Raw genomic sequence first — 11600 nt, forward strand, 5'->3', positions numbered from 1 at the left:
AACAAGACGTAACTCGGTGATTCGCCGGTGATCGCTTTCTCGGCGTCATGAACTTTCGTTTGGCGCTGTATCTTGGCATTGTTTACCTTCAACTTTGAGAAGCCTACTTAACGTGAGTGACGATTGAGCAATCGGTGCCCCCATCCATCGTTCATCAATGTCAGCCAAATATTCATCTTGCCCAAATTAGCACTCCTTTTTTTCCAACAAGTCAATTGAACCTGTCTGTGACAGCCCCGCAAATATGCATCTCCCTCACCTTGCCTATCTCGCAGCCTTTTTGGACATCTGCGCGGGCGTCCCCGTAGAGGACAGTCCTCGCCAGAGGCTCCTCAAAGGTCTGGGACTACCACCCAACTATCGCGGTGTGACGGGCGGCAAGAAAGTGCCGTTCACGCCGGGTCACAGAGACCCAATTGATAAGCCCGTCGACTCTGTCGGCGACGAGCTTGATCCTCTGCCCTGGCGCAACGGCCTCGGAGCTTCTGTTTTGGGACCGTGGAATGAGGCGCGCTCGCGTCAGAATCCTGATCTCGTTAGACCACCTAGCACAGATCATGGAAATCTGGCCAACATGCGCTGGAGTTTTGCGGATTCGCATATTCGCATTGAGGTTCGTGCATACGATGTGATGTGCAGAGATTTTGACTAATTCAAGGATAGGAGGGCGGCTGGACCCGTCAGACCACCATCCGTGAGCTGCCAACGAGTGTTGAGCTTGCGGGCGTGAATATGCGTCTTGGTGAGGGTGTTTATCGTGAACTTCACTGGCATCAGGAGGCCGAGTGGGCTTACGTGCTGGACGGAGAAGTCCGAGTCACGGCTCTTGATTACGAAGGCGGGAACTTCATTGACGACTTGAAGAAGGGAGATTTATGGGTAAGCAAGTGGGTTTCTCTCGCAGAGCGTTATCTAACAGCCTGCAGTATTTCCCCAGCGGAGTTCCTCACTCCTTGCAGGGTTTGAGCCCAAATGGCACGGAATTCCTTCTCATCTTTGACAATGGGCACTTTTCTGAGGAATCGACCTTTGTTCTCACAGATTGGCTCGGTACGTTTCCGATTGATTCTGGAGACACACTTGACTAACAAAACAGCACATACGCCAAAGTCTGTGATCGCCAAGAACTTTGACTTGGACCCTGAGGTCTTTGCTCGCCTTCCCGAGAGCGAGAAGTACATCTTCAAAGGCCGCACCCCGGGTCCTATCAAAGATGAAGCCCCCAAGGGCAAGAAAGCTAAGAAGTCCAAGTACAACTTCACTCACCGCATGCTCGACCAAGAGCCTCTCAAGACAAGTGGAGGCCAGGTGCGCATCACCGACTCCAAGAACTTCCCCATCTCCAAGACCGTGGCTGCAGCCCACGCCATCATTGAGCCTGGTGCCATTCGCGAGATGCACTGGCACCCCTCTGCAGATGAGTGGTCATTCTTCATCAAAGGACGCGCTCGCGTGACAATTTTCGCCTCTGAGGGTAACGCACGAACCTTTGACTACGTCCCAGGTGATGTTGGTATTGTTCCCAAGAACATGGGACACTTTGTTGAGAACATTGGAGATGAGCCCATTGAGATGCTGGAAATCTTTCGATCTGATGAGTTTAGAGATATTTCGCTGTTCAAGTGGATGGGCGAGACACCCAAGAAGCAGGTCATTGATACGCTGTTTGCGGATGATCCCAAGAACGCTGCGAAGTTCTGGGACAGGATCAAGGATGCGGATAATGATGTTATTACCAAGCCTGACTTTGTTAGGTCTAAGCCTGAGGCTGACGAGGAGTTGTAAGCTCCCTTACAGAGATTGTATGGCGACTGGTTTTGGAAATGTATACAAGATAGAGAATGTACTGGTCCGCATGATTCTTAATGAAAGTGACAGGTCCAGAGTGAGGTCGCGGATGAGACTTTGAACCCACAACGACGTGACATGGCAAGCCATGGTGTACGCAAGTTAATTTCTGAGCCACTGATTTGACCTGAGTGTCAAGCATGGGTATCGTGAAGTTAGCGTTTGGCAGAAAGGCAAATGTTCCACCTAAGATAAAGCATTCTAATATAAAAAATTTATCATAAAAGAACTCCATAGTAAAAGCTTAAATTGAATAGGAAAATACAATTAATTTTATTCATTTCAAATTGCTCATGAAATCCATCCTTTTCTTCATTCTATTTATTATCTTACCCTGGAGATCGCCGATTTCATTTTGAGATGTTGATTCGCCCCACCTGTGATTGGCCACTGGATAAGCCAGTCGCTGTTCCGACGCAAACCGGGTTCTCGACGGGTGAACCCTCTACTTTCAGAGACATCTTGTTTTCGGCACTTTGAACATATAGTTCTCAGGTTATCTTCGTAGCTAGTCAGTAGCTATTGTGAATGTGAATCGCCCAAGAGTCGCGCACGATCATGTCGCGCAGTAACTGTTCGTTTCTCTCAATGACTAATCATACGAAGGTTGCGTGGTCTAGTTGGTTATGGCATCTCGCTCACACCGAGAAGGTCCCCGGTTCGATCCCGGGCGGAACCATTTTTGGCCGATTTACATCATTGTCAAGCTCCTTTTTTTCTTCCAGGTAAAGCATGTAGCTGGGATGTAAATCCAATATCCAAATGCTATGCAAGCGCATGTAAGTGTCATCCAAACAAAAGTTGTCTTTATCAAGGGAGTTAATTGAATGCATGGTTTATCTTATCCTAACCCCAACTGTGAGTAACCCATATTAGTTGTACACCCTCCAATCATAGAGTTCTATGATAATTGAATCTCCTTGCAAATTATTACTGTAGGTCAAGCTCCCTATCATCATATTCATGTCCTTCGCTCGGAGTAACCAGCTTTGTCATCACGCAACCTATCCACGCAAAAGCCTTCCAAACACCTCCCTCAAAGATCAGCAGCTGGAGCTGAGTTTCCGTTTCGAAATCTTCTATAACCTCTCTAAATGAACTTCCGGAAGTCTTCGCGGCGGCCCTGGTAGGCTGGGCGTCGGCAGGCGATGTGGCATCTTGCGGCGTAGTACATCCGACGCAGGCTTCTCAGGCTCGCTCGCGTCATACACGCTGAAAAGCGCAGAGCGAAGAGAATATGAATATCCACCACAAGGCTTCTTGGCCCATCGGAAAGAACACATTTCCTTCGGGACGCGATCAAGTGCATGTTCTGACACAGTAGCGTTCGTGCAAACGCACTGCTTGTCGTACATCATTAGTATTTTCGATTTCAGATGTCTGCAAGTGCGCCGGCAGCTCTCAAAACCACTGGCCCTGCCAGGGAACACTGCATCGCTAGGCAACTTGAAGGTACAGCCTAGACAATCTGGTATCTGGTCGTCATCTTCTCTTGAGTCTACTGTAGTTTCCACTACTACAGACGCTTCATCCACTGGTACCACCATTATCGAGACCTCAACTACCTCTGAGACATCGGCTGCCTCCGAAGCGTCAACTGGCTCTGAGACATCAACGCTTGAGACCTCGACTACCACAGTTGAATCTACAGCAACGGCCCCCAACTTTACCAGTACCAGCCAAGTTTCAACAGAGACAGATGATTGCGATGACGAAACCACTACTCAGTCCACTTCTACAACGGCGCACGGTTTCACAACAACATCCGAGTCAAGCTCTATCGCAACCCAATCAGAGTCTACCCTGGCCTCCGTCTCCTCCACCGCTCCATCTCAGAGCACTAGAGCAACCCAGCCTGCCGCATCAACATCTGAGTTGAGCTCATCCGCCAGCCAAAGCGAACCAGCCTCTTCATTGGCTACGGACGTTGGCTCTAAGACGACATCAAAGGGTGAATCTACTACCACCAAGACCACCAAGGCCATCGAGACAACCAAGTCTACCGAGACAACCGAGGCTACCGAGACCATCGAGACTACCGAGAACCAGTTGCCGACCTCTCTCACTACTCCCGTCTCCATCCCTATCTATACCAAGGCTTTCTCTTACACCAAGGTTATCCCTACCGAGACAGTAACAACTGTTACATACGTTACTGTCTGCTCAACCAATCCTGCATCTCTGACCACCACTTACGTCCCTGTGACCATCACTTATGAGCCTTGCGGATGTGATCATCAGACTTATCCACCAGTGGAGATGACTACAACTACCCTGTCATGCCATGCCTGTGGCTCTAACGGGGAGGACTTCGTTACCCTGACGATGCCCGCGGCTGCTTGCGAAAGCCCAAGCGGAAGCCACGGATAATCGACCGGCCATAACGGTTATGTGAACCCTCAGCCAACACCAGGATCACACAGCGACTTGTACCCAGGTCATGAAAATGGGCATTCATCTGTCCCCAGCCAGACACAAGGCAAGCCTCAGCCAGGATGTGAGAATGGGAAGCCTTCTGTTTCGATTCATGGCTCACCAGAGCCCACCCACAACAATGGAACCTACCATCCTCCTGCTCAGCCAACTGTCTCCACATCGCAACCCGGTACCGCAGTAATTCCTTCAGCGTCAGCACCTAACAACAAGGGTAAGAGGCCGCCCCAACGACTCTTGCCACTGAAGCAGTAGTTACCGGCGAGGGACAGGCAGCCAAGTCGACAGATGGTCTGTATCCTTCTCAGCCCGTAGAGGCACCATCCACACCGGTTATTGCTTCAGGCGCCAACAGACACCAGCTCGTGGCTTGGACCTGGATGGCTGGGATCATCGGCTTGGTGATGGTTTTTGAGTAATGTGCACGAGTTGCATAACTGAAGCACATATATATTATTCTTCTTGTATATATTGGTATTAAGTAACATACTAGATATAGATGTTAAATCCTTAGCTCTATTTGTTATGCAAATAGCAAAGCATAGTCTCGCGAGTATATATGCCATTTTAGGCATACTAAATAGTGCTTGATCCCAACATTAATCCCATATCTGGCGCCCCTAGGAAATGACAGAAAACTGCAGCCTTTCGTTTCTAAGCGACGGAAGACTTCTCTCTGAGTAACTTATTGTCGTTCCCTAAGGCGAGGTTGAACTTGGCTAATTACCTTTTGCACTTGGGATCGAGATTACAGGCCTTCTGATACCCAAGAACTACCTATAGGTCGAGACTTGTACTTGTTCTAGTCGGTGTATCCTCCTACCTCATCCAAGAACTTGTAGTATCTCGGCCCTTTGGAGATCCTCCATCTCTTACCAAACAGGACCAGAGGAATAGCGGCAAGAACCGACATTAATACCATGATACCAAAGCAGGTCATGGTCCAACCATAGCCAGCGGCTTCAATGCAGGACGATGAAGATCATGATCCATAGCGACGGGTTGATGTCGGTCCAGAACTCGAACAACACACAGATGGCCAGATATCTGGGATTGTCAGTCTTATTCCTGACATGGAATGGGCTACAAAACTTACTCCAGGGAAACAGTCCATTGCATATGCAGTAGCAATCGTGCAAGCTCCCACCTGATGTGAGATCATCGCGCCGATACCGATGGCGATGGTGATCCAATGCGCTTCCGTCTGAGCACCCCAACCATAGAGCATGTACCCAACGGCAGCGAAGACTAAGCAAGGAACGAGAGTATAGAGTCGCATCTCAGGTTCTTTGACACCGCCATTTCGTCGCGCCAGAGCAATAACAACTTGGTCGCTCAGTACACCGATGCTCCAACCGATTATGTCTCCCACCAAAGCGGCGAAGAAGACAAGACCGGTATTGGTGGTACTGAAGTTGTAGGGCGGTTCCGTCAGGATCTCGGAGATGGTGTTGAAGGAAACAATACCGGCAGTGGCCCCGAAGGCATAGATGAACGCGGCCTAGGTTTGTTGATCAGTGAAGGACAGTAGCGACTTGACGGAAACACTTACGATGACAACGTTGGGAAAGCCCCAGAGAAAGAAAGGACGGCGGAAGTATTGCCAGAAAGTTGTTTTGTTCTGAGGATACCTCACCCACGGCTTCAATATCTGCCTGTAAGATCGCTTGGGAAAGTCATCGACAATACCGTTTGTCTGACTCGGAACTGCCCTGAGCTCCAGCTTCTTTCCCACAGTAGATTTCTCCGCTGTCTCTTCATCCTTGTGAGAGGGAAGAGGGGCCGACTGCAATCCAGCAAATAGGAAACGAGGGAATAGTGTCTCCTCGAAAGAAAAGGTGAAGGCAATCAATACAAACGCGAATATGAAGCCAACTATGTTCTGTGACCATCTCCATCCGACGGTGTCGGACATGCTGCCACCAGAGATAAGACCTAGGCTGTCATGAGGTCAGTATAATGTCCCCACAGATGTTAATCACGGCTGGTCTTACATAGAGCCAAGCTGCTGAGCAAAGAGATAAACCGAGAGCATGCGACCACGCTCATGAACAAAGAACATGTCGAAGATCTACACATCAAGTTAGCGATCTTGTGAGAGCTTGTAATCGGTCAGGTACCTACAGTAAGTTGAATGATGGCTTGATACGCAGATGTCCCGATTCCGTTTACGATCATGTTGAGCATCCATTGGACTGTTCCCTCAATGGCAGCGAGCCAAAAGCCGGTGGCGAGACAGAGACATGTTGTTGCAAGGAAGACTAGCTTCCGGCCTAGGATGTTGGCAGTGGGCATCCACCAAATGTTGACGAAGCCCTTGATCAGGTGAGTAGCGTGGAATGAACGGGGGGTAAAGCTAACATACCAGTAAGAGATAATTCAAAGCGCTACCGCCGTTCATGTTTGTCAAAGAGACGCCTGTGTCTCTACTAACAGTAGTCCAAGCCGCTATTATCGTATCAATATCGATGAATGCAGAGAGGTTCCCAAGACTAACCTCCAAGAGTGTTTTCACCGAAGGAAAAGGCGCAAGCGTAAAGGGCGACGAGGAGCAGCTGGTAGTACTTCTTTCGCTTCGACCATGTCTACAGACACATTAGATGATGCGTGAAAAGCAGTGGCTCGTCTGGACGTACGAGTGGGTCGCTTCCGCAGCTGGTTGGCTGCGGAATGAGAACGATGTCAGATTGTTCAACATGATCGCTGTTCTGCAACTTGTGGTTTACTGCGGGTTTTGTTAGGTATTGTCAAGACTGAAGTGCATGTGATTACATACCGTCAATGAGTTGTTCCGTTCCTGGAACCGCCTCCCGATCGATCTGCATAGCCATGATTAAGAATCCGGTGTGCTGATAGTCTCTGGTGGCTTGTTGATGAAAACGAAGTAAAGGTGCCAAGAGGGTGATTTATATGCTTCAGCGCTGGTATCTGTTGGTTGCAATCTCCGGATGATTCATTCCGAGATGGCTTATCAGTTGGTTGTTTGTTGATACCAGCTCGAATACGATCCTGAAGGTCCAAGCGACGGGGTCGATCGCCTGATAACAGCCACATCTTATAGTCGCCGAAAAGCGCCTATCTGAAATCTGGGGTAGCGACTAGTAGTGATAAAGGGCATGTTAATCTCCATCCTTACCCCGGATTTACAATGGAGCCTGATCCGTCGGGATTCACTAGTCTTTCATGAGCGTAGTCCGTTTGCGAGATGGCCATTGTCACGTAATAGCGCGGTGGAGAATGTGAAAAGATTCAGATATTCGGATAGCGGATTGGGAAATTTGCATTTTACCTTCTAAAAGTGGTAAGATCGAGGCCAATCTCAACATGATGTTGGTATCGCTCATGACGGAATATCGATGTCAGGCGATTGTTGATAACCTGCCCCGCGCTCGGCTGGACCTTCCCTGCGCTAAGCCATGTCTCGATAGCTATCTTAAGTAGCTTATCAGAGGCATCTTTAGTGGATTGTCGATCGGAAGACGTCAACTTTCCTTTCGGTTTCACGCAGATGATGTTTGATTCCAAAGATTACGTGCGTCGAAGGCAAAGGTTTGCCCTCAGTAACAATCCCAGCTCTAATCAAAGAAAAGTGGAACGTTCATGGCGCAAAAGTTTCAATCATGCACCGGATCTGAGAGGGGAAAGGGAGTGACAGTAAGCTTGGATAGATAGCACAAGATATCATATTATATACTATGAAGATGGTAATCATTGGTCCGAAGCACAAGACCAGGTAGATGACTACTGGTTTGTCATGATAGTCATGGGCTCCGAACCCCCCGTTCTTGAGAGAAGTCGAAAGAAAGCAATGTGATTTTAAGACATCGTCATTTGAGAATGAGTGTTTGAGACTTAGCATTTGCCCTTCTCGAGATAAGTTCTATAGAATGTTAGTATAATCTCACATTTGCAGATATCAGTGGGGGAGACTTACTCTGTGTGCCAGCTCTTGACCCGTCCCTGACCTCCGTCGGTGCACTTAGAGATGGGAAGAAGGAGGTTTCTCTGACACTCCTTGGAAGGAAGACCTTGTCGAACTCCCCACTCATTGTAGATCTCAAAGATGAACTTGCCATCACCCGAGGGCGCATCAACACACTTGGTCCTCTTCTCACCAATGTTGTAAACCCCTTGAGCGCCGTTGCTGCACCACTCGGTGGCAGCCTTCGCAGCAGCAACCTTGTTACTTCCCCAAGGAAGAATATCCTCATTGACATAGCAAGCAGCGGTCTCAGGGTACTCAAAGCCAATGGTGCGGACGCAAACGTTGGCATCGGCCCAGAGGCTGAGGCAGTCCTTGCCAACGGTGGGGTTCCATTCCTTGAACTGGTCAAAGGAGATGCCGAATTGGGCGGAGATGATGAGGCAGTTGTCGCCAGGCTTGACGTAGTAGAAGGCGTCGCAGTCGTCGACCATGCCGGGCTGGATGGGGAGGGGAGTGGTGATGCCGTTGTCGCCCTTGATGGACTCAATGGCTGTGGCCTTCTTGGCTGTAGCGCTGGGACCGGCTGCGAGGACACCTGCGCTAGTGGAGAGAAGGGTTGTGATGGTAGAGAACTTCATTTTGACGGTGAAGTTGGTGATATTGAACTCTTCGTATGATTGTTGTCTAAATGGCTGATTGAGCTTGAGAGATTGTCTATTCACGGAAATCTCTCTGCTTTATATAGATTTTCATCATGAGTATTATCCTCCGATTCAACCTCGCCAAGCAAAAGATATTTCTCAAAAACTATACCCATCCCATTCTCACAGCACTAATGCAGGGCAAATTAGGCTGCTGCCGCCCGCGCCGACAAAAAGTCCCCTGAAAATCACATTCTCACCAATAACGACCATCGCCAAGGTTGGGTTGGTTCGTTTGTAGAAGTAACCGAACGTCTTGGCATGAGGCGCGGAGCGGCACAGGTGGATCGGATAAATATTTCCGCTTCCCGAATGACTCGAAAAGTCGTATCATTAGAGCCCTATGAGGCCTAAGGCTGACGCCGAGGGTCCGGAGAATTCTTTCACGACGTGGAGAGTTGAAGTGTTTTTTGCGGTGTGAAAAGAATGGTGCTACTGTTGTGACCCCACTAGGGTCGGAGATTTCCTGGTTGGGAAGGCAGTGCGAGTTTTTCTTGGTATGCTACGTTGTATCGGAAGTAAGCTTCTATTCAACCGCAGACTAGTTGATGAAGAATGATCCTCAGAGCTGCATTTAACCTTGTATTGAATAGATATATAATGGCACTTATGGACCCTGAGCCAATAAGACGATACACGTGTGTCGCCAGCGTAAGATCGTAACTTTCAACATTCGGTCAGTCGTTGGTCGTGGAAGCCCACGATACGAGTAAATGTTACCGTGCCGCCTAATCCTCCTTCACGGTCTCTGAACTTCGAAGAGCATGGTATTCAGCCGTCGGGCGAGTGCTCTCCAACGTCTGAACAGCCGCCATTCGTCGAGCGTTCAGAAGATCAATATTGATTTGAGGCCCTGTGAAGGTTCCCTTTTTGGTTGTGAACCAGAGGGCTATGACAAATGCTACCAATCCGGTGAAGACGACGGAGACATAGCTCATGTTCTCAGGCGTGACAGGCACGGTAGTCGGGAAACAGTACAGGATATCGAGAAATACTACCCATGCGACTGAGATGCCGTTGATGGCAGCGCCGTATCTACCGAGACTGAAGTACCGAAGTGGCAAGACACGATCACGCCCTCGGTAAAGGAGAACAGCTTGGGGAATGACGCAGGAAGTTTGGAGAAAGATAATGGCCGCGCTGACCATGGCAGAAAATGCGGTTGAAGAACCAAGGAAAATGAGACCGTATAGCTAGAAGAAAGGGTGAGTGAGACCAAAAAGACATAGTTGGCAGGTATATACTAACAGTAATGAAAACAGCAGAAAGAAGGAGTGCGTTGACGGGAACTTGGAACCTTGAATGAACGCGGCCCCAAAACTGTGAGTATGGCAAGGCACCGTCACGCGAAACGGCCCAGAGCGTACGTGACGAAGTTGTCGCTATAGAGTTAGCACCGACTTTGTCATGACAGGTAGTCTTACCATTGGCGACCAGATTAGCGAAGAAACAAAAGGCGAACAGCGACATCAGCACTGACGCGGCGGGCCGAGAGCCAGTTCCTTGATAGTATATCTCAAACAGTGGCAACCCAGTTGTAGTGTTGAGTACGGCTGGAATATCAGAGATCGCATACATGAGAGACGTTGCAAAAGGGAATGCGGTTAGTAAACCCATGAGCAACGGATATATCATGACCTTTGGTACATTCTTGGCTGGGTTGGGTATCTCTTCACAGAGATGAGCACCGCAATCACTTCCTAGAAATGCATAAACAGCATTACCAACGGCCAACATGAATGCGAAACCGTCACTGGACCAGCCAGTCCGGTTGGTAGTATCGGTGAAGATGAACTCGGCTGACGCATGATCCTTCGTTACGACAAAGAGTGTTATCGTAGTCGCGCTGAGAGTTAGGACCGATAAGATAAAGACCATCTTGTTGAAGAGAGGAATCCACTGCGCCGTGAAGATATTGGCGGCTGTGGCGATCCAAATGAGAGCGACGTATATCAAATATTGATGCCATCGCTTTTGATCCCAGTCTGGATGCCATGCGCCGACGATATCGAGGATCATAGATGAGACGAAGTTGGAGACTGAGCTTGAGGCAAGCCACCAACCGATAACACTCATCCAGCCGTTTCTGTCAAATAAGTCACCTTCTCAATGTTGTCTAGTTAACATTTGGCACTGACAGATATGATGCGAAAGGTTTGTAGTCGTCCCGCGCAACCATAAAGGACCAATAGTACTGCGCCCCGGCAACAGGATACGCCGATGCAAGTTCCGCCATCCCCAACGAGACAATAGTAGTCATTACGCCAGCGATAGGTAACGACCATAAGGTCCCTGCGGAAGATGCCTCAGTCAAGCTGATTCCGATTGAAGATCCGGTTCCGAGCCATGTACAGGTTAAAGTAAACGATAAAGCGCCGAGGGACCAAAGCGAGAAGCGTCGCGGCATGGCCTGGGCGTAGCCAGCGGCTTCTAGCTCGAGAGCATCGTCATTGCTGGCCGTGCTAGAGGAGGCACGCGACATTTTGGCGCGTTCGTGATACGAGGGACAAGGGATGCTAAGCCGTCGGGTGAAAACTCGGCGATGGTCGCTACGTCGAGAAAACTGCTATCAACAAGGTTTGCACGACAAGCCAAACTGCAACAGTGACACCTCAAGCCGCTTGATGTAAAAATGAAGGATCGCGATACAGCGCGGGAAAGAAAATGAAAACTGGCAGATCTGAACCCCCTCA

General features: G+C 49.2%; 5 protein-coding genes and 1 non-coding gene across 7 annotated transcripts; 3 read left to right on the plus strand and 3 right to left on the minus strand.

The window, feature by feature from the left end:
• The first annotated feature begins 101 nt into the window (after positions 1 to 101).
• Positions 102 to 1859, plus strand: FOXG_13201 (oxalate decarboxylase). Its single transcript, XM_018393154.1, has 4 exons — positions 102 to 613; positions 664 to 879; positions 927 to 1050; positions 1097 to 1859. The coding sequence occupies exons 1-4, from the start codon at positions 245 to 247 to the stop codon at positions 1783 to 1785; spliced, it is 1398 nt and encodes a 465-aa protein (XP_018252364.1). The 5' UTR covers positions 102 to 244; the 3' UTR covers positions 1786 to 1859.
• A 594-nt stretch (positions 1860 to 2453) lies between these two features.
• Positions 2454 to 2527, plus strand: FOXG_21102. Its single transcript has one exon. It is a non-coding gene; the product is annotated as a tRNA-Val (tRNA).
• A 697-nt stretch (positions 2528 to 3224) lies between these two features.
• Positions 3225 to 4499, plus strand: FOXG_13202 (uncharacterized protein; the record flags this gene model as incomplete). Its single annotated transcript, XM_018393155.1, has 2 exons — positions 3225 to 3300; positions 3356 to 4499. The coding sequence occupies 2 exons, from the start codon at positions 3225 to 3227 to the stop codon at positions 4216 to 4218; spliced, it is 939 nt and encodes a 312-aa protein (XP_018252365.1). The 3' UTR covers positions 4219 to 4499.
• A 241-nt stretch (positions 4500 to 4740) lies between these two features.
• Positions 4741 to 7147, minus strand: FOXG_13203 (uncharacterized protein). 2 transcript variants are annotated; one of them, XM_018393157.1, is made up of 10 exons: positions 7058 to 7147; positions 6918 to 7006; positions 6779 to 6866; positions 6647 to 6729; positions 6406 to 6597; positions 6276 to 6352; positions 5834 to 6221; positions 5378 to 5782; positions 5056 to 5328; positions 4741 to 5008 (listed from the first exon to the last, which is right to left on the minus strand). In XM_018393157.1, exons 1-9 carry the CDS (start codon positions 7110 to 7112, stop codon positions 5218 to 5220), a joined length of 1488 nt encoding a protein of 495 aa, XP_018252367.1. In that variant the 5' UTR covers positions 7113 to 7147; the 3' UTR covers positions 4741 to 5008; positions 5056 to 5217. The 2 variants fall into 2 exon arrangements, with proteins under 2 accessions (XP_018252367.1, XP_018252366.1); XM_018393156.1 differs by having other exon boundaries at positions 4741 to 5328.
• A 778-nt stretch (positions 7148 to 7925) lies between these two features.
• FOXG_13204 (uncharacterized protein) lies at positions 7926 to 8984 on the minus strand. Its single transcript, XM_018393158.1, has 2 exons — positions 8216 to 8984; positions 7926 to 8161 (listed from the first exon to the last, which is right to left on the minus strand). Exons 1-2 carry the CDS (start codon positions 8842 to 8844, stop codon positions 8134 to 8136), a joined length of 657 nt encoding a protein of 218 aa, XP_018252368.1. The 5' UTR covers positions 8845 to 8984; the 3' UTR covers positions 7926 to 8133.
• A 262-nt stretch (positions 8985 to 9246) lies between these two features.
• Positions 9247 to 11552, minus strand: FOXG_13205 (uncharacterized protein). The gene is made up of 4 exons (XM_018393159.1): positions 11046 to 11552; positions 10332 to 10993; positions 10156 to 10289; positions 9247 to 10100 (listed from the first exon to the last, which is right to left on the minus strand). Exons 1-4 carry the CDS (start codon positions 11387 to 11389, stop codon positions 9636 to 9638), a joined length of 1605 nt encoding a protein of 534 aa, XP_018252369.1. The 5' UTR covers positions 11390 to 11552; the 3' UTR covers positions 9247 to 9635.
• Between the last annotated feature and the right edge of the window lie 48 nt (positions 11553 to 11600).

Source organism: Fusarium oxysporum, chromosome 12 (assembly GCF_000149955.1).
Source record: "Fusarium oxysporum f. sp. lycopersici 4287 chromosome 12, whole genome shotgun sequence".
In the NCBI taxonomy this organism is placed as follows: Eukaryota; Fungi; Ascomycota; class Sordariomycetes; order Hypocreales; family Nectriaceae; genus Fusarium; species Fusarium oxysporum.

Excerpts from the sequence above, each read along its gene's own strand:
- FOXG_13201 (XM_018393154.1), top strand. The coding sequence starts at position 245 with ATGCATCTCCCTCACCTTGCCTATCTCGCAGCCTTTTTGGACATCTGC. Across the intron at positions 880-926 it reads TGAAGAAGGGAGATTTATGG|TATTTCCCCAGCGGAGTTCC; the intron begins GTAAGCAAGTGG and ends AACAGCCTGCAG. Across the intron at positions 1,051-1,096 it reads TGTTCTCACAGATTGGCTCG|CACATACGCCAAAGTCTGTG; the intron begins GTACGTTTCCGA and ends CTAACAAAACAG.
- FOXG_13203 (XM_018393157.1), bottom strand. The coding sequence starts at position 7,112 with ATGGCTATGCAGATCGATCGGGAGGCGGTTCCAGGAACGGAACAACTC. Across the intron at positions 7,007-7,057 it reads AACGGAACAACTCATTGACG|TAAACCACAAGTTGCAGAAC; the intron begins GTATGTAATCAC and ends CAAAACCCGCAG. Across the intron at positions 6,353-6,405 it reads AAGCCATCATTCAACTTACT|ATCTTCGACATGTTCTTTGT; the intron begins GTAGGTACCTGA and ends CTTGATGTGTAG.
- FOXG_13204 (XM_018393158.1), bottom strand. The coding sequence starts at position 8,844 with ATGAAGTTCTCTACCATCACAACCCTTCTCTCCACTAGCGCAGGTGTC. Across the intron at positions 8,162-8,215 it reads GTCAAGAGCTGGCACACAGA|AACTTATCTCGAGAAGGGCA; the intron begins GTAAGTCTCCCC and ends AACATTCTATAG.
- FOXG_13205 (XM_018393159.1), bottom strand. The coding sequence starts at position 11,389 with ATGTCGCGTGCCTCCTCTAGCACGGCCAGCAATGACGATGCTCTCGAG. Across the intron at positions 10,290-10,331 it reads CGCTAATCTGGTCGCCAATG|CGACAACTTCGTCACGTACG; the intron begins GTAAGACTACCT and ends CTAACTCTATAG. Across the intron at positions 10,101-10,155 it reads TTTCTGCTGTTTTCATTACT|CTATACGGTCTCATTTTCCT; the intron begins GTTAGTATATAC and ends CCTTTCTTCTAG.